Raw genomic sequence first — 27,051 nt, 5'->3', positions numbered from 1 at the left:
GGTGTAACGCGTTACTGTAATAATATTACTTTTGTCGGTAACGGAGTAGTGTAACGCGCTACTTTTATAATTCAGTAATCACACTACAGTTACTAACATTGCCCCGACACGCGTTACTTACTAAAATCAGCCATAATCACACTGACAGACAAGAGGGGTTTCCGCCACAGATTTATATGTACGTAATCTGCACCTCCACATCTCCACGTGCAGTGCTGCATAAACATGGCTGAGTCAGCGATAACTTTCGAGGGGTGGAGGTATGCCCATTACTTTGAGTTCGTCGGAACTTGAATAGACAGGAATGTGACGGTGAGGTGCAAACTGTGTCCAGGCCAGAAGCTGTTATCCACTGCTGGAAACACAACGTCAAACCTCAACAAACACCTGCAAAGAACACATGCTAAGGTGAAGCTAACACACGCTATTTGTTGTTTGTTTATATCACGTAGTCTGAGTTTCTTCTCTGTCTTCCGGTTGTTGCCTGTTTTGAATGACAAATACACACTACCGCCGCCTGCTGGTAAGGAGAGTTATTGCCACTCACGCATGCGCATTTCGTACGTGCTCGGTGAGTAAAGTAACGAGTTACTTTATGTAGATAGTAACGAAGTAGTGTAATATATAGTGTTTTTTTTTTTTTAAAGTAATATGTAATATATTACTTTTTTTAGTAACGACCCCATCTCTGATAGTAATACTATAATGATAATAAATAATGTATCGTATAGTAATGAAATGTAAAATGGCATTTAACTGACGAGGTATTTTGCTGGTGAGAGACTTTGTTTTGTTTTAGATGGGCACAACATGTTTCATATGCAGACCTTATTCTCCTGTTCCATGTTAAAATAAACCATTTTCAGTGGTACCGATGAGAGTAATTTGGTCATGAAAAGTTAGGTAAAGGTCATGGAGAAGTCATTGAAAATCATTGGTGAAAAAGTGTATGAACCCTGCAGATAGACGACTTTTAGTTAATTTAATATATTTTCATGTTGTGACCTATTTACTCAAAGTAGAAAATCTAAATATTCATAATGTAATAGAAGAAGCACTAAAGTACAATAAATATAAATAGTAATACAATACTGCATGTTGATTTGTCTTCACAGGATCACGTGATATGGAAGCAATATAGAAATCCAAGACTTTTTGTGGAAAACAGCAATTTTCTTAAAATATTCTTAGAAGAAGCTCTAAAATCCAAGAACACAAATTGTTTTATCGTCAAAGTAATACTATTGGTATGGATTGGGATGAACTGGTCCAGATGACATGTAAACTATTGGAAAAAAACTGAAGCAATCTCTTTCTCTGTCAAACCAATTCTGCAACGACAACAAACTGTCTCGAGTTGTTCAAACTTACATTAAGGAGCAGGCTTGTAGCCTACATATTTCACGTTATAGTTTATTGAATGATGGAGAAAGGTGTCCGATAATGGACACAGTTCCACTGGATGACATCACTGGAGTGACAGGGCAGCCGTGTTGGGGGGAGGAAGGGGAGGAGGAGGATCTCTCCACATAAGTTTACTTTGCCCTTTACGGGAGACGAGTTGCTGCCTCCGTAAACCCGCCGAGAGACGAGCACTGACGGGGGAGGAAACTGAGCACGCTGAGAAATCTGCTGCATTCGGGATTATCTGGACGCTTTCTGCTGGTTTGGAGTTTTCTGCGGATTCCCGGTTTTTGCGCGTGCTGCAGAGCGGACCGCGCGGCGCGACTCCAGGCGGCTCTGAAGGAAACCATATCTGGTCAAAGTATTCGTTGCTGTCACCCAGCGGGACTGTCCGGCTATAAATAGCGCTGGAGGAGGTACGGAAATAAATGCAAAAATGATACTGCAGCCTGTAAAACAGTCAAATGAGTGAAGTTCACAATATCTTGGTTAAAATAATGTGCAGGAGAACACCTAAAGAAAGCTGGGAGTAATCCGGTTCCTCCATGTCTTTGAGTATAAAGGGGGCTCCTCCAGAAACACTGAATAGTTTTTCTTAATTTCACTGCTAGTATTTTCCTACCTGTTGGAGGATATCTTATTGACTGTTGTAGGCTCCACTCTTGATATAATGGCCCTCAGCAAGTCCTAACCCTAAAGCCCTGCACAGATGAGGTCTGTAATGCAGTCCTTATCACATACAGGAGCTACTTGATACAAATAAATCAGTAAAATGTTCTGTTATGGCAAATTTGACCCCAGTGATACAATTGGTTAGTGTGTAATAGTGATTGTACATATATATTCTCAATATAGCTTGCGGTATCTCTTAACGTCTGTAAAAACTTTAGTAAAAGTCACTGCAACAACAACATACTTTTGAGCAAAAGCTTGAGCTAAGTTGGTTCATTTTCCAAGGTTTTTGATGATTTAAAAAAAATGCACCATGTATAATCAGGATTACAGTTCTACTCTTGTGAGATGGTACAGTTGCCGGCTGACATGTTGGATGCCAGTTCCTCTGTGACCTAAATGCATCACTGTAGAGTAAATTGAACCCTGTAACCTTTGTTACTTAGTACATTTTGGTTTTCCTCTTACTTTTCTTGAGTATAGCCATATACTCTTGTGGTTCACTGACGAGACAAAACTCAATCTTTAGTCGCCTCACTTTAAGTTGTGAGCTCGCTGTTGCGGAGTATTTCATCAGCATCTTCTTTTTTAACATCTCTTGGATATGTATTGTATAATCGCACTAGCTATCTTGAAACGAAACTCTGATCAGTGACACACATTACTTTTTGACCTTTGCAGAAGGCACCCAATAGCCGGTCCTCAGGCCCCTTGTTATACTCTTTATGATATAGGCCTACGACTGGTCCCCAAAGTGGAGACTAACGACACAGCACACTTAACCATGGGTTTAGTTTCCTCCATAAAGTGGCAGAATGAGATAATTTCTAAAAACACTCGCTCACTCACACACTGTAATAATATCAATCAATGATGAGAACTTGAAAAAGAAACCTTCTGTGGTCTACTGATCTATTTTGGTAAGCATCTATGCATTTCACTTGTACTCACAACTATGTAAGTGGACACCCTTGTTACTGTCACAGCAGAAAAAAAACACACACACACACACACACACACACACACACACACACACACACACACACACTCTCTCTCTCTCTCTCCTCTCTCTCTCTCTCTCTCTCTCTCTCTCTCTCTCTCTCTCTCTCTCTCTCTCTCTCTCTCTCTCTCTATCTACTGTAGCTTATCACAGCCACAGGCAGGGTAAAGCTGACCAGTTGCCTCTCAGCTGTTTTATGCTGGAAGATTTCAGAGACCATTCTAACAACTGCAATCCTGCGAAAAAAGTTTACATAGATATCCTACAATTGTTGAAACAACACTTGAATTCATGATAGCATGATGTCTTATACATGATTTATCCCTCTAGGAATGTTGTTAGTTGCGGGTTAGTATTCTCAGGTTGACCAGATTAGCACATTTATTCCTCATTAGTATCATTGTTTATGACTAGTTTCTGTCATTGGAACCTCTTTTATATGGATGAAACTGAAAATTGTTTTCATTATCGATTCATCTGCGAATAATTGTATATGTTAATCGATCATTTGTTTAGTTTAGACAAATGTTCATCATAGTTTTTCATGAAAATAGTGGTAACTGAACTCAAACATGAAAGCAATATATCTTTGACCTCTCAAACTGAAGAAGTTTTAAGTGGAATACTCACACGACACTTACTGTACATGTGATTGTTTATCATGACAATGGGAGCTGTTTGAAGACATTAAGCAGGAAGTTGTCCGCTGAATCATCTAAATATCCACTGCAGTGCCCTCAACTCCGTTTCATGTGCAGATGTATTGGCTGAACAAATCTTTGGCCGCTCTAAGAGCATGTGAGTTTTCCAGAGATGTGTTTTACAACTGAAAAGCTTGGAGCGGGGTTTACAGTTAAAATCAAACTGAAATATATACAAATACAATTTCTGGTAGAGCAGGCACGCAGAGCATTTTGTTGCAGGAAAGCTGACTTTTGCAAATCAGGTTTAAAACATATTTAATCTACATCAATTTAAAAGTTTCACACACATCAAACTTGATGAATGGTTCTGCTGCTATTCTTGGAGACTTGAGGACTGGACAAGTTTAGAGGTCAGGGTTCAAGTAAAGTGTTTATAACTTTACAGGATACATTCTAACTCAGGTCAAATTTAATAGTCTTTCCTCTCTACCCACTGAATGTCCTCTAATGAAGCAGAAGCTTGTAATAACGTTATAAATACAAGCACGGGTCTGTTTGACATCATCACAGCAGGTCGCCCTCTTCCAGCAGACTTGCAGTGTTATTTGGAGTAGAGCCCAGTTCTTCATTTTTGGTTTTGGAAACTTGTCGTGTTGTGGAGCTTAGAGAAAGCAGAACAAAAAAACAGCACGCTTGACTCCACCTGTTAGGAGGTTAGTCAAAACACACTTGCTGTCATGCTTAAGATCAAAAAGGAATATCTTCCCTTCTTGAATGGAAGTTCTTTACACTTTGGTTGAGTTTTTAGGCTCCATCACAACCCTTTTTCTTCATTTGAGATAATTCTCATCCTTTGATGCAGGCTCAGTGTATTTATTATTAGTGTTGTCATGTGGACATCTATCAGCAGCAGCTCACAAAGCATTTTGAACCTGACCCATAGTTAAGGAACAGTGGCTTAGAGAAAGTATGTATGCTGAGCACTTGGTGCTGTTACCCACAAATGTTCTGCTGCTGCTCATCTATCATTAGTTATCTGGACTGCAATGTAGACAATGAGAGAGAAAGAAAACAGATCTTCCATCTGTCCATATTGTCAGCAGAGTAGGAGAGACAAATAAATAAACTTTTCGGGATAAGATATTTAGTGTATCCTGGGTTGACTTTTTCATTTCTCTGCAGCGAACTTTGAGAAAAAACAGCACTTCCTGCAGTGATTCATGGCGGAGGGATCAGTGACAGGATATCATTCTGGGAGGACATAGAGCATCTGCGTGCTTATAGAGATTTGGAGTCTTAGAATCTCATAAAACGGAGTGGGACATTCTTTAGCTGCTGCAGCAAGTCACACTGCCTCTCTCGTGGTTTCCCTTTTCCAAATGAGTAGGCCTAGATGAGGCAAACCGTAGACAATCAACAATTTTTTTATTTCAGATATATTCATGCCATTAAACTATAAAAGATAGTCTGAGAGCGGATCTCCGCCAAGGCAAAATGCCTTGTCTTACAATGTTAACAACATTGAAAAATAATCCCTTTCTCTTCACATTGATTGTTGAAATGTAATGGATTCTTCCTTCAACAAAGGCCATACAACCGTATCTATATTTGTTTTTGTTTTGTAATCCTGGTAGAGATTAATAAACCAAAATTCTAGCAAATAATTGATATTGCCAGGTGTTACCTTAAATTACATCATGTACCCTCGTAATTTATGGAAGATTTTAGATTGATGTTATTAAATACAGTCATTGAATATCAATACCACTCTTATATCACTATGTTAAATACTGTATGAAGCCACAATTAACAGCCAGTTAGCTTAGTTTAGCAACAATTATGGAAACGGAGGGAAACAGCAAGCTGGCTCTGACCAAAAGGTAACAGAAACCATCAATCAACTCTAAAGCTCATCGATTCAAATGTTTCATCATGTTGTGTAAAAATAACAATTGGCCATTTTATGGGGGAAGCCCACAGGTGCAGATTCATGGAAGTTACTGCTCCTAGTCAAGAAATTGTCTGGACAGAGCGCTATCATTTACAGTTGTTGTGCTAAGTTTAGCTAGTTGTAGAGCCAAGAGAGTGTTATCAAACTATAATCTAACTCTTGTTTTTGCTCCCCAAAATATCAAACTATTCTTTCACACACACATACGGGTATTGGGCCGAGGGCGACACCGTACTTCTGGTATCCGCCGTTTTACGCGAGGTGCAAGCAGGCCAAGGGTTTAGCCGTACACCGTCTAGGTGTTGCCAAGCTTCCTGTACTGAATATCATAGTCTATTGCCTTAATCAATATCTAGTCAACTCTAAAATACCACATATATGCAATGGCATGATAATATTATTGTGACAAGTGGGGTATTCACCTGGTGTTTCCAGAAATTAGACGTAGATGCTGCCAAAATCGACGCAGTCTGTAAGGGCAATCCGACAACCCACACAGCTCTAGTTTACGCTGGTAACGACCTAGAGCACACCCTTCAAGTCCAGAGATGTAATCCGAAGACATGCAGCGATTTCTTCGGTCGTTAATTCAGAAAACAAACCTAGTGCGCTCTGCCTTGCTACGTTAGCTAGCTGTTTATATTTGCACTTCCAGGATATTTGCACCTCCATGAAAATCGCGTATTTATATATATATATATGGCACGTGTTGCATTGTGGGTAGCTCGTGACGTCACTGTGTGTGAAAGAATTGCTTTGAGACCAGTTTATTCCTTAAAGAAATTCTGCTAACAAATAATATGTGACACTAGCTGTCTAATCTGAAAACATAATGCTTGTAGCACCTAGCTAGCCAAACAGTTTTATCTGCAAATTGAATACTATCGGAACATTTGATGTAGCTATGCTGTTAGATACTTTAGGAAAAAGTGAAGAAGCTGAAATAAAAAAACACAGAAAGCTGTGAAATATAATGCTTAAAGGAGGGGTAGGTAATTTTGAGAAACCGGCTCGAGATACACTTTTTGTTATATTCCATGGAATGCTCTTAACATCCCGATAGCAATGAATATCTGAAGTGCTTTGACAAAGAATCCATAAAAAAATGTCATCTGTGGAAGCCGTAGCACTGTAAAAAGCACGACCAATCATTTTAGCCCGGCTAAAATGATTGGATGGCCTACCTGCCTGTCAGCCTTCCATCTGTGCACACATTTATCTCGTGCCCTCATTGGTCATGTGTGCGTTCGTGTGTGTTGGAGGAGGGGCTCTGTAAGGAAGTGGCAGATTTTTTCCGGCTGTGTATTTTCAAATTTTAGCGCACTCGAGCTGGTTTCTCCAAAATTACCTACCCCACCATTAATATCTTCCTACATAAATCACTCAGTGTATCTATTGCTTTTTCATTTTAAGGTCAATTAATCTCTCTAGATCTTCTTCTTCCTCTTCCAGGTCCCTCTCAGGAGCGTGACAGGCACTTGGCTGCCTTTGCTGTTATTTTACCCCTGAGCCAGGGGTCATTGAGGTAAGTGCATTCAAGTTTTATTTTAACGCCACATAAAATGACTCTTGCCGTAGTAATGTTTTTGTTTGGCAAAAACCGTCAGGTATGCTTGTCTTTCGTCTCAAACCCTATGTTATTTGACCATTTAATTTGAGGGATTTCGCTGTTGATTTGATCCACAGATTATTTTTCTCAAAGTGTAGGGTCTTGCAGGCTCCTGATCTCCTACATTTGGCCTTTTCCTGTTTGGAGGGGTGATTGAGGTGAGGGAACTATTTGAATACCTCTCAGATCCCTTTGTTTATTTGTATAATATATTTGTTCCCTGGAGGCACTTAATCTTACGTTACAAAGGTTTGGTTTAATTATACTACCTCAAGTTATTTTAGGTACAAGAAATGTAAGTGTACGATCTGTGTTGTAAATGATTGTGAAAGCCCACTGTCATTGAAAGAAATCAAAAGTAAGTTGTGAAAAATGTTCTACCCAAATGTTTATTTTATGGTATAAAAACCTTACATTCCTGTCAATAATGTGGCTATTTATTATCATGTTGAATTGAGAGTGGGCCTATCCATGTTTTCAGGTGTCCATCATGTCGGTTATGAAGAAGGAGATGGATAAGTACAGGGACATAGACGAGGACGAGCTGCTGAAGAAACTATCAGAGGAAGAGCTGCAGCGATTAGAGGATGAATTAGAGGAGCTGGATCCTGATGTAAGTTTATAGTATGAAGTCCATAAAGAGTTTCTGTCGCTGTGTTAGTGGAGTGTGAGGTGGTCTTACAGGCTAAACAGAGGCCCCTGACTATGCTGTATATTGCTATAACTAAATAGCTGTGTGATATAATCTGAAATACTGTTAGATCATTTTTTTTGTAAGCCAGTCAAACAAGTGCAAACGATTAATGCTCATGAAACTATGAGTAATCTTGAATCCGTTACACAGTAATAGTACAGTGGCAGCTAATGCACTTTGTATGTAGTGTACGGAAGATCAGCCAATCAAAAACCTATTTACTAGCAGTCAGTTGGCTTGGCAGTAAGTGTAACTGCACAATGAGGCAGCATGGAGTTAATATTACAAGCAAGAAAAAAAGCCAGACATTGGTGGTTCTAGCTTCTCAGATATGAGGCTCCATCCTTGTACATTAAGGACGTTTAGTTTTGGACTGTTAATCAGTCATAACAAACAATAGAAGATGACGATGTCCTTTTTTGTCGTCAAGAATAGTCATTCACTTTTTGTTGGTGCTATTTCCCTTAAAGAAAGAAATATCAATAATAATTTGTACTTATATGTCTGAGGAAGTATGGGGAAGGGTGTATGGGGAAACGTATGTGTCTGATTTAGTTATGATGTTTGCTTTGCTCAAGATTACGGTAATAATTGTTGTATTTGATGAATCGACCTCCAGGTTTGTACCCTCAGTGGTGTTTCATGGGTGGAGATGGTGACAGCAGCTGTAATAGCTTTGTGATGAATCTCCAACTGCTCATAAAGAGGCTGGATATCCCCTCAATGCCAGGGAATGACTGGAAGGGTATAGTGTGTGTGTGTGTGTGTGTGTGTGTGTGTGTGTGTGTGTGTGTGTGTGTGTGTGTGTGTGTGTGTGTGTGTGTGTGTGTGTGTGTGTGTGTGTGTGTGTGTGTGTGTGTGTGTGTGTGTGTGTGTGTGTGTGTGTGTGTGTGTGTGTGTGTGTGTGTGTGTGTGTGTGTGTGTGTGTGTGTGTGTGTGTGTGTGTGTGTGTGTGTGTGTGTGTGTGTGTGTGTGTGTGTGTGTGTGTGTGTGTGTGTGTGTGTGTGTGTGTGTGGCAGACTGATGCCAGCAGGGAGTGACCGAAGTTCCTTCATGACGTAAATAGAGGAAATAGTCAGAAGCAGTGCGTGCTTACCTTGTTTGTGCCTGTTTATGAGGGTAACCCGTTGCACAACAGTGCCCACTCTAACCTTCCCAGTACTTCCCACGTCAGTTCCAGTAAGACATTAAAAAAACAGCATGCTTGCAAACTGTACTACGGTAGTGAGATTCATTTATTGTCGATGATCTTGAGAATACTTTGTGTTTTTGTGCATACTGTACAGTATTGTCTTTCAATGACCCATTACAACGTGGAATGGGTTATACAGTACTGTTTACTTTTCTAAGACATGACATACAGTACTGTCACTTTATAACTAAAGACTTGTTGTGACATCTTTGAATTAAAGCTCTTACATTTAAATCTGGGAAAGTTTAAATAAAATGTATCTAGATTACTGGTAAAAGTTTGGAGACAGGTAAAAAAAAAAGGACACAGGGTAGTAAAGTAAGAAGTGACAGGAGAGAAAGACAAAGTCTCATGCTGGTAAAAATAAAATGCTCTAAGTGTGCCTGTTATCTACAGCTGATACAACGTGTGACATTAAGAGCTTGGCAGTGACGATGTGATATACTCCTGGCTTTACTATAAATACTGCTTTCAGTCATGAAAAGTCATGTGAACATTTACCGACCACTACTGGAAAGACAACATTTGAAAAACTGACTTTAAAAGAGTACATTTAAACCCAAGTTATCATGTCACCGGTCTGTAAAAATGTTTGCTGGATTTGAGTCAAAGCGTTTAAGAGAGACAGAGTCATGAGGAGAGAGCGCTGAGAGGAAAGATAAGATATGAAGCTATAAGTAGCACTTGTCAGAGCTTGGTTTGAATGCTGCTATGGGTTGAGCATAATGTAGGGAGCAGCAATTCTCTGGGAAATCTCTGGGTCCTGTTTTAGGCTGGAGTTAGGGACTGATGTGGGAGTTAAATTAAACAGAGCTCAGCCCATATCACTTTGCTCTAATACTGTAATACTTGTGGAACATGTTTTCAAATGTGATGCAAAAATTACCATATTATCGTTGGGCTTAATTTGGTAGTATTTTTAATGAATATTCTATGAGTATTCTGCCACTGGGATTTGTTTGCTTTTTTTTTAATGTAAACAAATACATTACATTACTAATGTTATTTGCATTTCATGGTTTATTTATTTTATTTCGGGGGTTAAAGGTATTGTGTACTCTTATTTCCAAAGGCAAAATCTAGAAGAATTAACAGTTTTTCATTTAAAAAAAGACTGAAGTTGAATATTAACTACATCTTAATCGCCACATGTATAAAGTATTTGTTCTTCGTCTTGTTGTTTCTCCTTCTTCGGCACTGATGCAAGATACTACAGCACTTAAACGCTATGATAGGAAGAAAGAAATGAGATACAATCAGTATCAGTCCTTTAACTGATGCAAACTCTTGTTTGTCTAGAATGCGTTGTTGCCTGCTGGGATGCGGCAGAAGGACCAGACCAAGAAAAATCCGACTGGGACATTTCAGAGAGATAACCTGCTGGCCCATCTGGAGAAACAGGCCAAAGAGCATCCTGAGCAAGAAGACCTGGTGCCTTTCACAGGGGAGAAGAGAGGTACAATCTGGGTTTCTCATCATTTTGGGATGTGTCGGAGCCGCTTTGGGGCACCTGGCCATAGTAGTCAAAAAAGAGCAAACAGCTTTGTCCATTTCATACATTGAAATGTTTAAAGAGGCCCTATTATGCTTTTTCCCTTTTCCTGTGGTGTGTTATATATTTTTGGCTGCCCGATTAGACTCCTGTTTTTACTTCCTTAACATAGTGACATGTCTATTGGCTAGCGCATTTACGTGATAGGGGACGGGACATATCAAGGCAGTTGACCAATCACAACAGAGCCGGCCAGCTAACCAATCAGAGCACACTGGGCTCTGGTTTCAGACAGAGGGTGAAAAGAGCAGTATATGCAAAATAAAGCACTTTTTGTTAACATTAAAGCATGTAAACATGTCATAGTACAGGCACAAAATACAATGATGAAACCTGAAAATGAGCATAATGCGGCCCCTTTAATCTACTTGGGTCTTTGGACCGCAGACAAACTTTAAGTTCCTTAAAAAGTTCTGGCTCTACTTATCAGGTGATTCTGTCTGGGTGTTGCCTTAATGCACTTGTATTCTTAAAAGACTTGTAAGACAATAACGTTTTTCACAGACCAGCTGTACTGAATCAGTAAAGATATCCCTTGCCTCAAGAACTGGTGTCAAATCAGGGGCGGACTGGCCATCGGGACGAATCCCGATGGGCCGGTACTGAAGTGGGCTGGTCGGACGATGTGGGCCGGCCACTAAAAATATTGCTTTAAAAAAATTGTCCTGTGGTATTGGTATCTTGACTATAGCAATTTAGTTAAATTGTTTCGTTTATCAACGCTACAACATAACGTTCCGTGAGTCGGTTGTCGTTGTTGGGTGAAAAGCAAACAGCTGTTTGCTGCGGAGCACAACGCGAGCAGGCTCCCGTGAGCGGGAGCGCGCTCCTTCACTACAGACTATCGCGCCACCTAACCATTCGCCAAAAATGTTTTGGCTTCAAATAAAAGAAAGTCACTGGAGGAGTTAAAGGAGAGTGACAGGGAGCATGCGAAGAAGAGGGAGAGAACGTTTTCCATTTGAACCTCTCATCTTTTGCTCACCATCTGCTGAGACCAGGCCCACTACAGGTTGGACTTGAAACTGGTTTTACCTGGAAGGGTGCAGTGGTATTATTAGGATCCAGGGAGGACTTGGGGGATTTTCAGTTAGGCTGCTAAGCGCTCTGGTTAACATCTCGCCAAAGTGCTCATGTGGGGGTCAAAAAATATCTGGCTGAAACTCGAGGAGCTGACCAGACAGCTGACCTGTCAGCAACAGCAGCCTGTGGTCAGGGGTGATGTGATGGAGGGATACTCATTAAAGTAAGGGTTAGATTCATATTAAATCAGTATGTTCCCCGAAGACTATATCTAGTTTTTTTCTTTGGTTTGATTTGGTCTTCAGTCATTGAATGTGGTAGCTAGATCATATGAAATATATCATATCATATGGGGTAAATGTAGTAGTAGTAGTAGTGCTTCTATTCGGATTAAAACCATCCATCATGTTGCAGGGAAAGCCTTTGTGCCGAAGAAGATGGTGGACCCCATCATGGAGAATGTGACTCTGGAGCCGGAGCTGGAAGAAGCCCTGGCGAGTGCTTCTGATGCTGAACTCTGTGATATCGCAGGTATCCTAAACACCTCCACTCACATCTCATCACAGCAACATGTATTAAATATCCATAGTTCTTATCGTTTGAACTTTTCTCTCATTTATACTCGCTTATACACAATGGTTTTTGGGTTTCTTCTGTATAAAGCTGTTCTTTATCTTCTTTTTGGCAAGACTTTAAGCACAATTACCAGATTCCCCATGGTGAAGGCAGTTTAAAACATGCCTACAAAAGTGAATGGAAACATTGGGAGAATATATTTTCATAATTTGCGGTTCTTCATCGGAATTTCACGGGTTTATAATAGTGAACAAATACAGATAAACCTTTCCTTTAAAAACTAATAACTAACATAAAATCTAAAATCCACACCCACATTTATACAAACATAATCTGAATAGGCGCTTTCACACCGGAGTACTTTTCCCCGTACTTTTCCCTTTTAGTTCCGATAGTTCCTGGGATTTTGCATTCACACCATAGAATGCATATACGGTTCACACCAAAAAGATCTGGAACTAGAACTTAGTTCATGAGAACTTGTCCCCCCTATTTAGTCCCTGCTAGAGAGCAGGTACTTTCCTGGGAGAAAAAGGTTCCCATTTCTGATTGGCTGGGCGAATTGCAAACCACGGCCCGTAAAACTCCGAGAAGTTTTTGTGAAGCCGCCATTTTATTTGCTGGCATTAGCATTATTAGCATTAGCCCAGCGCACCAACGGAGAGAGACTAACTTATGGCAACACAAAAAAAAACATGGGAGCGGTGGAGTGATGAGCAGGTGTCGGCCAGAGTCCCAGCAGCTTCTACTGAAGCCAGTCCCCAACTCCAGGGACTTCCGGCCAGGGACTTCGGGTGGCAGTATACGCCGTGAAGTTGTTTGCGGCCTGCCAGTAAACCCAAAGCAGAAGAAGAAGAAGTGACGTCAGTGGCTTAATTTGCCTAATCCTCCGGCCCAAACCACACCCTACACCCTACCCCTACACACTCCCCCTCCGTGACAGAGTGGCCATTTCTCAATCGCGAGGATACTTGCTTGGGTTACCTGTCAAGAACATGTCTTCCGAGTCACTTGCTTCAGAAGCTAGGCAAGAATCCTTCTTGGCATTCGGAAAACGAAGAGTGGAACAGGCTAGCAAGTGTGCGTGATATGAGAGGCCCCGCCTTACATTTTCCGCCACAGATTTGGGGAAATTGGTCCGTGCGCAAAGCATTGTGGGGATTTTAAGAACGCAAAGTCTACCCATGTGCAGCCTCGAAATTACCCCCAAACCAAGGACGCGGCCTCGGTGGAATTCCAAGTATGCTGGAGATTGGAACAGTCCTTCTGCGGCACTCGATGACATAGCATCCTTGAAATATTGGCTTGGAAGCCAGTTTCCTTGAGATTGAGAAACGGCCAGTGAACTCTGTGGAGCCACACTCGCAGCTCAACGAGGCTCCCTCCTGTCAGATGGAGGGAGTAAATACAGCGGCAAGCTTTGGGGACGGCCTCCCCTCTCCGGCAGAAACAGGAAATGCCGTAACTGTATGTAACAACGGTTTCAAATCAGCATCTCTTAGACAAAAAATTAATAACTAAACATCTTTAATTGTGTTACTTTTTTGTAAAGCTCTTTTAGTTTTAAACTAAAGATTTTTATATCAATAAATCAATCAATGTTTATTTATATAGCTCAATATCACAAATGTTACATTTGTCTCAGTGGTCTTCACAGTTTATAAGCTTCTTAGTTTTTGCAATAGTCTGTAAATATACACAATTTTATAATAAAATGCACACATTTACCTTTTTCTAGACTAAACACAGGTACGATCCTAAGTAAAAACAAAGTGAGGTTATCATGAGGTTGTTAACATCGCAATTTATCAGCGGATGTTTGCTGGAACTACTTGTAAACAGATTGTTTCCTGACGGACACACACAGCGTGACTCCGGTCAGGTAGAGACCGGTCTCCAGTCAGCACCGATGCAGACTCGCTGTTTGAGTGCTTGATAACCCACTCCCCCTCCACACCGCTCCACACTCGTTGGTTTGTGTTACAAACTCACTAGGGATGAGGAATGCAACACACACCAGTATGTAATTGGTAATAATTATAAGTAGTTTTATTACAGAACAGGGTGTAACAAAATGGAAGGCGTGCAGCCTGAACAAACAAAAAGGCCAAAAGGGCACAGGTTGACAAATAACCTAACAAAAGGAGGACTCTAAAAAAGGAGTCTAATGGCATACAGAAGAAATAAATACTAATATAGGGAACAAAACAAAACCTCACTTTAAAAGTGGTACAACTAAATAAAGGAAGGCTGTAAGAAAACACAGCTAGGACAACCCTCAAACAATACTAAACTAATCTAAGCACATCTAATCAAACTAATCTAAGCACATCTAATCACAACAATACTGCTAATCACAATAACACGGTCCACACAAGTTAACCCCCAGAACGAAGAGCAAATGGCGAGAGGCGTCTGTTCACTCAACAGAGCCTCCAGAGTGATGATTGTCCCCAGCTTTGTATTGCACGTCGGGCCCGGCGTGCTCCAATCAGTGTCCTCGGAAGTGGACCAGGAGATGACAGCCAATGATGTTGGGGCAACCACACAGCTCATTTACATAATCACACACACAGCTGCAGACAATCCCAAACAGGTTACCGAGCAGGCAGAAACAGCAGCCGTAACAGTTTGGAACAGCACTTAATGTGGCGGACCCTCCGCACGAACGCGCAAACTGAGGGGTAGTGTGTAGGGGTCGGTTTGGGATCGGGCCTCCCTCAGGGACTTTTTCTGGTGTGAAGGCGATGTGCTCTTTAGTTCCGGGAACTAAAGAGTTCCAATGAACTAAGTACTGGGAACTAAGTACGACAAGTACTTGGTGTGAAAGCGCCTATTGATTGTTATTCATAGAACTGATCTGTTTAATGTGCTAAAGTGCAGGTATTTTTCATCTTCCCTCACTTAACGGTGGCCTCAACTTCCCCCTCATTCATTTAATTTTCCTGAACCAAATCTTCTTCATTTCCTCCAGCTCTCCTTTCATCTTCCCTTCACCCCTCCCCCTCATCCCTCCACCTCCATCCCTGCTGGATATCTCTGTTTCACCACCCAGGGTATCTGTAGACTGCATGCACACCATGTTTGCATGGAGCGATTCTGCACCCTTTGCCATGTCGATGCTGCATGTACAAAAATGAAGATGTTTAAAAAACGTCATGTCTCTGCAGTAAAGCATACAGAAGTCAAGTTTACCATTGGATTTTAAGAACTCTCTCTCTAAAACACTATATTTTAAGTATTGACAAATAGTTTATTTCAGTAAATCACAATATGCTTTGATATTTAAGTAGCAGTAGAAGGCAATCATATTGAGGTTGATTTTTCAGTCTCTACTTCCTGCATGACATAATTGTATCATCAAAAATGCTGCAGGAATATTTTGGGAGCACAACGAGTCCCTGCACTTGTTGAAGGTAACATAACGTTGGGTTACGTATTGTAACCCTTGTCATATTAGCACAGGCGGAGCCCTCTACTGGACTCTAGGAGTACTACCTTACCCTGCGAGCATTCTCCAAGCGTAACGGAGCGTCCACACTACAGCTTCAAAAAAAGCTTGGAGCTGGGCGTGTCTGGAGCTTGGGGATTTTATTCAAGCAACACGACCAACAACCAATCACATGAATCTCCCACCCCCGACATACAAAGCAAAAAACCCCGGGGATTTTATGGGAGCAATATATATATAAACTCCCCAAACAGGCGAAAACCTACCAGTTTCACCCACTGTCTCTGCCACCTCCCTCCATGCCTGGTTCCTCCGGTTTGTATCCTGGTAGGTGAAGAGGGTCTGGTCATACAAAACCGGGTGATTTGCTACAGCGATAATTAGTTTCTCCTCCAACTTTTTTTGAAATATAGAAATGAACGGCGGGATATCTCTCCCAGCTTAGACGCGGTTTGATTGGCTACGGCTTGAGCTGTCAGATTTTCAGAAACGGGATTTGATTGGCTGGCGCTGGCTACTCCGGCGTCTCCGGCCTCAGAAGTTGAACATTGTTCAACTTCTGACGCCGGAGACGGCGGAGACGGACCGCTCTGCTACCCACAATTCAGTTCGGCGAAAAAGCGAGGCAACGTGACGTCACCCCATTCAAAGTGAATGGGCAGATTGGAGTTGTCGACGCTGTGTGGACGGGCCGTCAGTCTCTCGTGGAATCACTTCCGCTGCTGAAGAGAAAATGATGATAGTCAGGAGGCGAGGCCTCCTTTTATACAGTGTGATGCGCGCGCATTCAGGTAGGCCCTCCAAGGCCGGCTACGTCTATAGAAGTCTCAGTGGGAGAATGCTCGCAGGGTAAGGTAGTACTCCTAGAGTCCAGTAGAGGGCGGAGCCTGTGAGAGATATAACCAACTGTTACAGCAAGCAGTTTGGTAGATTGTGTTCCCTGACTGTGTATGTCTTTGCAAAGTGTTCTGTTCTCATGTTGTCAGCCTCTCTGATAAAGGTTATAAATCTCTCTTTATCTTTTATTCTATATAGCAGCCTCCTAGGAGCTCAAAAAGATATTTTGGTTGTGGGCTTCGGAGACCAAAACTCGTACATGTTACCAGGGGCGGCGGGTGCTGTAGGCTAGGGAAGGCTAAGCCTTCCCAAATATTTGTGTCACTGCATCCTGGTAAAATACAAATATAATGTATAATGACTTTGACATTAGCGCTGCTAGCCACCTGTGCCCTGTACTACGAAGCCAGTTCAACAGACCCTGGATATGTCTGAGTAACAAACTAACTAACAACAACAAACTAACAAACAAGATCTCGCTAAGCGGTCCTACGACGCTGGTTATCAACTCGGTAAATCAAGCCAGGGTTTCTCTCACCAGCTGAGAGCGCGTTCACGTGAAAGGGGCGGGGTTAGCTACATTTGACCAATCACAAACAGGGACAAGTGTACCGACAGCGCAGCGTCATACTTCATTAATGAAAAGTAAACTAATATTAGACAAATATGAGCTTTAAACATCCATGACTTAAACATATAATCCAGGATACAAGCCACATAGTTGCACCTGCAAGGAGAATACAGAACAACTGGTTAAAAAATAACTAGGCCTACCGAGTGTTTGAAAGCGTATCGTTTTATGATATCACTGCCCCATCTAAGACACGAGTGGATCTGACTTTAATTACATTTGACTCGAGTGTTTCGTCAACATAATGTGTTGCTTAAAATAATACTTCTGCATACAGTCTGTGACACTGTGAGTGTTGCACGGCCAGATGAGGCTGGAGAAGCTGACTCAGATAAGGAAATATATGATATATTATGATATTATATGATCGATGATCTGATTGATGATGTAATATGAATGATAACTGCGACACGTCGGCGTCTTCTCTGCATTAAACTGTATTTCCTTTATCCTGTAATATGACGTGAGAGATTTAAACTCCGCACACTGAGTTGAGCTATTTTCTATAGACGCCGGAGGCGGGCAGCGTCAGGTAAAAGAAGTTATTTAGCCTTCTCAAACCTGAGCCTCACGCGCCGCCTATGCATGTTACCATTTACCTGAAAGCATATGGCATTAAAATGTTTGATCGTGTAATCTGTCAGTGTCAGGTTTGACTTGCTTGTGTTTCCTAAAGTGATGTGTCAGCATGTTGGTCTTCTGTATGGCTGTAACTAGACAACCATTACATCTATAAACTCTTCAGCAGTCATCTCTCTCTGTCTCCGATTCTCCCCTCAGGCTTTTTTACTTTCCATCCTCACTCTGTCTTCTTACTGTCTTCCAGCCATCCTGGGTATGCACACCCTGATGAGTAACCAGCAGTACTATGAAGCCCTGGCCAGCAGCAACATAGTCAACAAGCAAGGCCTCAACAGTACGTAAAAACACACACTCTCCCACGTATGTACTTACACTTTTTAGTCAGATTTGACTGAGTCTTTTGAATGTTTAAAACTGAAAGTTGCATGAGCAGTCTTCACTTGGTTCGATTCTAAGTGCATTTGGTGCAGACCATGAGTAAAAGTATCCTAAAATAAAGATAATCACTCAACTATTTGGAAGAGAGAAATCACCTCATTCAAGAAAAATGCAAAGTGCAATGATCTCATGCTGGCAGAAAGTTTATTTAACCTAAGATGATCAGCACTGACTTTTTTTGTTGCACTCCACGCATGTTAACATTTAGATACACAGCCTAAACTAGAAGTAAGGTGTTCAATAGATATAAAAGTGTCTACAGACACTCATACATTGTTCTATAGCTCCTCCAGGAATAACTGATGATTCATCTGGTTACCCTTAATCTAGCACTGGTAGTGTAAACTCTCTGATATGACACACACACACACACACACACACACACACACACACACACACACACACACACACACACACACACACACACACACACACACACACACACACACACACACACACACACACACACACACACACACACACACACACACACACACACACACACACACACACACACACACACACACACACACCACATGTTAATGAGCCTGTGTTTATATTGCATGGCGGCTCATCCTATAGCTTCTGCTCCAGCTCTAAACAGAGACAGAGGCCGAGCACCTCACTTCCAAATATGACCGGCTCTGATAAAAGAGCCAGCTACGAACTCGGATTCGCCTGCAGAATTCCACGCTTGCCAAAACACAGGAAGTAAAGAATGATTTTTGAACAATGAGTCGTTATTATGTTATAGTTTGAGACTTTTATAACATGAAAACAGTTGTATTTCAAAAATATGTTTGCCCTTTGTGATACTACACTAAGGGAATGCTGTAAATGTGCTTGTTAAGTAAATGGAATTTAGTATCCCAATATTGTTATTATCAACCTACTTTTCTTACTGTAGACTTACAGAAATTACATACCGACTGAAACATTGTACCACGCCAATTACTTACTAAAATAACTTTATTTACTCATTGTAGATGAAATAAAACACACTTCCAATGCACCAGAAAAGAAAAACAATAATTTTGATAGGAGTCACTGGCAGTCACTGTTCTCTGCTCCTGTGGTAGTAAAGGTTTGAACGTACTACTGCTGTGGCAAAGTGGCTGTTGACATGTCTGTGCTGTGAAAACCATTGGCCTGGAAAGTGGGATAAAACTGATAAATCTATGCATGCTGTGTTTAAAATGATCAGCATTAGCCTGAGTACAGTTAGACAGGGTCTCTCTGGACATGGCAGGATAATGTGCTTTGTTTGGCCATTGCTGTAAGGAGATGAGAAGTTACCAACATCAGATACAACTTCTAACATTGTTCGGTGAAGTCTGGCAGTCTTTAACTCTTTATGAGTGAAGTGTAGAAAGGGCGTCAAACATGTTTAAATATGCGTTGTTCCCACAGTCAGACTGGTTTGATCCACAGCTGTGTGTTCTGTGTTGTAGGTGTGATCCAGTGCGCACAGTATAAAGCAGTCCCAGATGAAGAGCCCAACTCCACTGACGTAGAAGAAACCCTGTTGAGGATGAAGAGGAACGACCCCAACCTGGTGGAGGTGAACCTCAACAACATCAAGGTGTGTCTGTGGGAAAACAACTGGGTCTGATTTCTTTATTGATTCTGGAGTTCGAGCTTCTACTTGAACCATCATTCCTTAAAGATGAAAAATCTTACGAAATATATTTGTCTCTCTTATTTAAAGTTATCTGTCCCTGACCATTTTTCTTAGATTTTCTAGTACTTTCTTCTACATAAAACTAAACTCTGTTACACAAAAGATTTGTATCATGCTCCAAAAGCACAAACAAACTAAACATTGGTGCACAACATTCATTTTCAATTTCCAGCTATAAAAAAGGTACTTTTTAAGTAAAACACTTAATATTGAGTGTAACATATAGCATTTACTGATCTGTAATGTTTATCTGTACCCAGAATATCCCCATCAAGACTCTGAAGGCGTACGCTGATGCTCTGATAGAGAACTCTGTGGTGGAGAGGTTTAGTATTGTGGGAACCAGGAGCAACGACCCTGTAGCATTTGTAAGTCACAACTGTGACATTTTAACCTTTAACCTGTTTCTTTATAATAACTCCTTCTGCATGTCATCCCTCTGCCTCTTTTCTCTTGTTTCTTTTACTATTTAATTAGACATTAGCTTAAAACAGACTTTAGGTTATGGTTATGAGGTTGGAAAAAAATGTTGCATAGAAATGAATAAAGTCATGTACAGTGTGTGCTGTGTGTGTGTCCTCAGGCCCTGGCAGAGATGTTGAAGGTGAACACGACGCTGAAGAGCCTGAATGTGGAGTCTAACTTCATCACAGGGACCGGCATAGTGTCCCTCATAGAATCACTGCAGAACAACACCACACTACAGGAGCTCAAGATAGACAACCAGGTACCAACACACACACACACACACACACACACACACACACACACACACACACACACACACACACACACACACACACACACACACACACACACACACACACACACACACACACACACACACACACACACACACACACACACACACACACACACACACACACTTAAATACACACGCTAAACCCACTTGCATATATAGATGTCGATTTATACAAACGTATAATGCACACAACTGAGATGGTATGTGTGTATTAAGTAGTGTATACAGGCCATATATCGCCCTCCAGCATAATGCACCCAGATTATATTGTCATGATATACTGCATAGTTCAACATTACTCATTAGTTCATTATCCGTGTTGCTTTTGCCACTTTTTCTCCTTGGCGTTGAGATAACAGCAGTTATTTTATTTATTGAAGTCTATTCACAGTACCTTTTTTGTCCAGTTTTAATGCTCCAGCTTTCCCCCTCTGTTTACAAACTCCAGAGCCAGCCGCTAGGCAACAAGGTGGAGATGGAGATAGCCCGCATGCTGGAGAAAAACACCACTCTGTTGAAGTTTGGATATCATTTCACCCAGCAGGGTCCGCGCCTCCGAGGCTCCAACGCCATGATGAACAACAACGACCTGGGTGGGTTACACACACACACACACACACACACACACACACACACACACACACACACACACACACACACACACACACACACACACACACACACACACACACACACACACACACACACACACACACACACACACACACACACACACACACACACACACACACACACAAATAGAATTGGGACTGTGACGATGGTTCCTAAACTTGCCTTGAGCTGATAGTATTTTCAAAACATCTTGTGTTATATGATAGATTTCCCTAAAATTGCTTTAAAGGGATGGTTTTTACTTTTTTTAAATGAGATTGTATAGGTACTTATCGTTAGTCAATATGTTATTAACACTAGATTCCGCTCCGCAATCCCCAGGGTTTGAGAAACAGACAGAAGTACCAGCACAGACGCTAAACAATGTATTGCTTTGGACGGGGGCATCAGAAAACAATATTAGCCTAACAAAAAGGACTACCTAAAAAAATCAACATCATTTTAAATGTAGACTATGTTTAGAATATTTATTCCGCTATATGCTATATAAGTATAAGTATGCTAGTGCAGAAGGTTGTTGCGTGCGTCAATGCTGACACTTTATCTCCACTATATCTCTTTGGGTTTTACTTGAATCAGACTGTAATGCAAGTAGCAGTGATATCATCGGCCGGTAACTCAGTAGTAAGGCCAAAACGCACCAGCCAATCAAAACAGTGGCTTTTTAAGTTATGACATCAGCACTAAGAAAAGAGTCAGTGCATGTGAGAGAAAACAAAATGAGAATGGGAGAAGAAACATACATGCACAAGTTATTACGGTAATTCATTTACTTGTTTTTGCACTAAAGAGGTGAGTTTAACTCCTTATAAGTGTTAAGTGTCACTAAATGAAGATAAAACAGGATTGATATTAAGGGGATTTTATTCATTGCTTATTTTTGGATGGTTTTGAAGTGTGGTCGTACTCTATCACTAAGCACTTGTAGTTAAGTGTATGTGTCATAATCTTGTTTTCCTTCCCCACGTCATCTTTAAGCTCGGGTTGTCAGGTCGGAGGCTGACGGCTCCTTCACCCTCACCTTGTCCGTCCCTGAGCTGGAGATGGCCTTCGGGAAAAAGTTCAAGTCCAAGACTAAGTAAAAAAGAGAAAGAAGCACATGTGACCGCTCAGCCTTTCTTCTGCCAACATCACCTGGATCTTTTCCAGACCACTGGAAACCTCTGCCACCAGCTGTCAAACAGCTCTGACAGTTTATGTTGCTCCTCTGCCACCACCTGTCATCACTTGCTTCTTTTTTTCATATTCTTGTCTTGTCTGGTTGACTGTCTCCCAGATTTAGCTGTTGTTACTCTCTGGTCCCTACAATAGTCTGAATAATAACACATATGTGGCGGTCCACATACAGGGACATAAAACCTCCAGAATATATGTTTTAAATCCTTTGATTAACAGAAATAAGGAGTGAAACGTTGACATGACTTTGAAATAACTCAATGCTAAAATAAACCATGCTTTTTTAATCCAGATCAATAAACAGCAGATAATATACACTTTCCAAAATAGACAACCAAAATGCAAAGGAGCAGGCCTTGAACTCTGCTTCTATCGTTTGTTTGGATCCTAGCAACAACTCTACCTCTCCAGCCTTTGAATCTGATTGGATGGGATGAAACTCTCCCCCTTTTCACCTGCTCAAGTACTCCATCTTCTTTTGGCTGCACTGTGAACCTGCATACACCTTCGTGATCTGTGGTTTCTCCCAGCACTAGATCGATGCTACAAACTTTTCTTGGTCCACTTTATTTCTGTTTTTCTTGGCTTTTTTTCTCCTATGATCATTATATTCTCCCGACCTTTTGGCCTTGGCCGCCTCAGCTCAACCTGTGTCCTCTCCTTTACTCTTTCAAATACTGCTCTTTTCCAAAGGTGGATTGTTCATTCGAAACAGTTGCCCTGCATCCCCAATTTGTTTGTGATCATTTAATAAATTGCAGATTTGTTTGTTAAAACTTCACGCACCACTAAAGTACAGTATAAACTGAAAGGGTAGAGGCCTCTAAAGGCAAATGCGATGATTTACACACAAAACTATGTCAAGCCATTTCAATTCATATAGTCATTACTTGGCGCAAGTTGCTGATTGATCACAAATTCATTATTGATTATTAATATTACAAACTAGGGGTCAAACGGGGTGCTTACGCTATTTTGGGGCAGAAGTGGATCAATTCCTGCTCTCATTCGAGTTTAACCTTTGACTGCTGTTATTTCTTCCTTCAGGAGCTCCTGCTAGAGCCCTTTGCAGCCACTTGAATAAATGGTGTTGCAACTCTGCAACTAATCTTTCTTTCCTTTTCTGATAGCTTCTTTCTGTTGCCTCTCTTTGCTTACTCATGTAAAGCACCAAAAGGGCCAACTTTGCTCTGCTGTTGCTGTCTACGATGCGTATGCTGATGAATCACAGTCCTGCGTCTGTTTTTCTAATGGTTTTCTTTGTCCCTATTTACCGCCCTCTCTTCTTCCCTCTCATCCTTTCACCTCTGTTTTTCTTCTTCTGTCATTCTTCTGTCTTATTTAATCTTCTCTATTTACAGTAAGAAAGAGAAGGCTTGAGGGAGGTCCCATTTTCCCCAAGTGTCGGACAAATATATAGAAACCAGGGCGCCCATCAACCCTCCGTTCCCCTTCGACCCGGACCATCCTCTAAACACCTTCCTGTAACCCTCTCCGGCCTGACACCCTACGGTGGCAGAAAACAACAACCATCACGTCACTATGTTGTCTCTGAACTCTTTTTTCCAGAAATGTTTTGGTAGATATTAAAGGATATTATGGGATTAATCAGCAGTGTCACTCAAAGCTTTCAGGGCATGCAAAAGGTGAAATTCTGTGCCTATTTTTGCACTCTGATGTTTGATTTGTTACAGGCGTGGACATTTGCTGTAGCTGTTTGGATAAACTCATGAATCCTTTAATATCCCTTTAAGTGTCTAGATCCTTAAAAAAGGGGGCTGGAGGCCTGGTTTTGAACAGGGGCACATTGAAATGGGACGGGAGACTTTTTTTGAAATCGCTGTTACCATTGATGAGTTGAATTAATTTGAATTATTATGCTGTAAATGAGTTGTGCTGCCATTACTGTTGTTCCCTAAAGTGTCTGATGTTGTTTCGAGATCGACATACAAGATATTTTCTACCAATTATTCACAAAAGCCAATGTCCCATTTGAATTTGATAGACCTTAACATTGTCTTGGTGACTCAGTGCTCAGAGGCTATACAGATCCTTCAGTAATGGACAGTAGATTTATAAACCTGGCTACTGTGAGATTTGTCGCTATATAGAGAATATATTTATTTGTGACGGACCTGGGAAAGAGTTAGAAGCCATTCAAATACTTTTTGCTGGATAGTGTAACATCTTGTCTAAAAAGGTTTCTGTAAATGAAACTCTAATGACACTTTACATTGTTAAATTATCCAGCAATATACAAGCAATCTCTGCAGAGCATTCCTGCCAGCTGGGATTAGAAACTGAGTTATTTACTGACAATAGCTATTCTATGAACCCACTGTAAAAAAACAACAACCTACGAACACTGTGTTGTTTTATTGAATTGACTGTCTACTATTAATTATATACGATAGTCTAAGAACCCAAACTGAGTATTTGATTGGACTTCTGTTACACTTTCTACCAAGTCTGGTTTGTTGATTGTTTGTGTTTTTATTTTTATTTACTGGAGCTAAATCATGCGGTTTATTACAAAATGGTTGGTAATGTTGACTTACTGTTGATTAAAGGTTTCATATTAAAGCCTCAATCCAGGTTTCAATAACAGACAGTAGACGCCGATTAAAAACACAGAAAACCTCTAATGTCATCACAGCTGTCAGATTACCTAAATCCATCAAAGTTATTCAAAATAAAAATACTTTTAGCTGTTTCAAAATGCTTGTTATCTTTGTGATGAGTTAACAACCTAACGTCTGAAATATGGTATAGCACTTTGATACTGGATGGATCCTTTAATGGTTCACAATGATGATTTACGTTTCCAACTCCGACTACACATCCACATGCTGGTAATGATGAACTCTGCTGTGTATTTTACAACACTTTAAACATTAAAGGTGGGGTAGGTAATTTTCATAAACCGGCTCGAGATACACTTTTTGTTATATTCCATGGAATGCTCTTAACATCCCGATAGCAATGAATATCTGAAGTGCTTTGACAACAAATTCATAAAAAAATGTCATCTGTAGAAGCCGTAATACTGTAAAAAGTACAACCAATCCGTTAAACGGATTGGATGGCCTACCTGCCTGTCAGCCTTCCATCGGGGCACAAATCTCGTGCCCTCATTGGTCATGTGCGCGTTCGTGTGTGTTGGAGGAGGGGCTCTATAAGGAAGTGGCAGATTTTCTCCGGTTGTGTATTTTCAAATTCTAGCGATCTCGAGCCGGTTTCTCAAACTTACCTACCCCACCTTTAACAGCATAATGAGAAAAAGGAGGTGTTAGCTGCTATGTAACCAGGAACTTGAGCTAATATGTTGCTGTCTGAAAATAAATTTGCTCCAGTAAAAATCCTTGGAAAACTGTCTGTTACATTGTAATGTCCCAAGGTGAAACAGGTCTGTATGTTTTGGCTTCAAGAAAATGGGTCCCCTATTATACTATTTTTCAACAATATAATATTGGTCTCAGATATATACAAAACATGTCTCTGAAGTGTTTGGCTCGAAATGCCAAACAGATAATGCATTGGAGCATCCCATAATCCCCTCTGTTTCAGCCCTGTTTCAAAAGTGCTGATTCTGTGTCTGTAGCTTTAAATGCTAATGAGCTGCTGCTGCTGGCCACGCCCCTCTGCTAGATCATTGGTTTAAAAACACAATGGAGATTCAAGTAATAAGGTGGGCGGGTTTTACCTTGGTTTGTTATTGGTTAATGGTTGCACAACCCAACAAAACATTGTGACATCACAAAGTGGCCTAAATCTGATCAGCTCATTTGTAGACTGGTTTTTATATAAATTGATCAGGACAAAAAGTGAGTGAATCTTTTTTCCTGAAACTTTCTGAATCTCTTTACACAGAGGGGACACATGTTTATGTATAAAAGACACGACAAAGGGGATTTTGCATAATAGGTGACCTTTAATGTTGCAGAATCAAGGAAAAATCTTAGCTGACCGTACCATCCAGTTTCCTTGATGTCAACAACTGTACCTGATATTGACAGCCTTTTTGAGGGTCAGATAACCCTTTTAATGTTATTTAATGTCACCGCTTTGTTACTCTTGTCAGTGCTGTGGGTGATGTTCAACAAATGGAAGTTATAGATGTAAACATTTGTCAAACAGGTACAACTGAATGCTAAAGGCAAAAGAGGACGTGGACTTGTGCTACTCTTCAAAAGTCTTTGTTGTGTCCAGTTTCTGTCCAGTATCTTCTGATATTTTAGTGCTTGACTCTGTGTTACATGAGATAGTTCATATTTTTTGGTTGAATGTTGTTTAATAAATAAATAAAGCTTGAAAATATTTCGTTTTCTTGAACTGCCAAAGCATTTGTGTGGACATGTGCAGTGCTGTGTTATTGACAACAGTGATACTCACTGGATAAATGGAATAAATACACCAGGTCAGTTCAGTTGGGCTGCCGTCTCTCCCTATGCTGCCCTCTTCAGACAAACATTAGTGTTACACTTCTGTTAACTGCACAAAGGCAGTGGTCAAATATTCTGAATGTTGATCCATTGAAAATAA

General features: G+C 40.9%; 1 protein-coding gene across 5 annotated transcripts; it reads left to right on the top strand.

The window, feature by feature from the left end:
* Nucleotides 1–1,496: 1,496 nt before the first annotated feature.
* Nucleotides 1,497–25,870, top strand: tmod1 (tropomodulin 1). Of its 5 annotated transcripts, none has more exons than XM_034076044.2 (13): nucleotides 1,497–1,820; nucleotides 7,124–7,196; nucleotides 7,379–7,438; nucleotides 7,762–7,893; nucleotides 10,466–10,622; nucleotides 12,156–12,272; nucleotides 18,063–18,152; nucleotides 19,708–19,838; nucleotides 20,198–20,305; nucleotides 20,521–20,664; nucleotides 21,149–21,293; nucleotides 22,312–22,411; nucleotides 23,871–25,870. In XM_034076044.2, exons 4-13 carry the CDS (start codon nucleotides 7,771–7,773, stop codon nucleotides 23,887–23,889), a joined length of 1,134 nt encoding a protein of 377 aa, XP_033931935.1. In that variant the 5' UTR covers nucleotides 1,497–1,820; nucleotides 7,124–7,196; nucleotides 7,379–7,438; nucleotides 7,762–7,770; the 3' UTR covers nucleotides 23,890–25,870. The 5 variants fall into 5 exon arrangements, with proteins under 5 accessions (XP_033931935.1, XP_033931777.1, XP_033931855.1 ...); XM_034075886.2 differs by having other exon boundaries at nucleotides 7,374–7,438; XM_034075964.2 differs by having other exon boundaries at nucleotides 7,358–7,438.
* The last annotated feature ends 1,181 nt before the right edge of the window (nucleotides 25,871–27,051 follow it).

Source organism: Pseudochaenichthys georgianus, chromosome 1 (assembly GCF_902827115.2).
Source record: "Pseudochaenichthys georgianus chromosome 1, fPseGeo1.2, whole genome shotgun sequence".
NCBI lineage: Eukaryota > Metazoa > Chordata > Actinopteri > Perciformes > Channichthyidae > Pseudochaenichthys > Pseudochaenichthys georgianus.
Note: the sequence above shows the minus strand (reverse complement) of the source record. Positions and strands in the feature narration are given on the sequence as shown.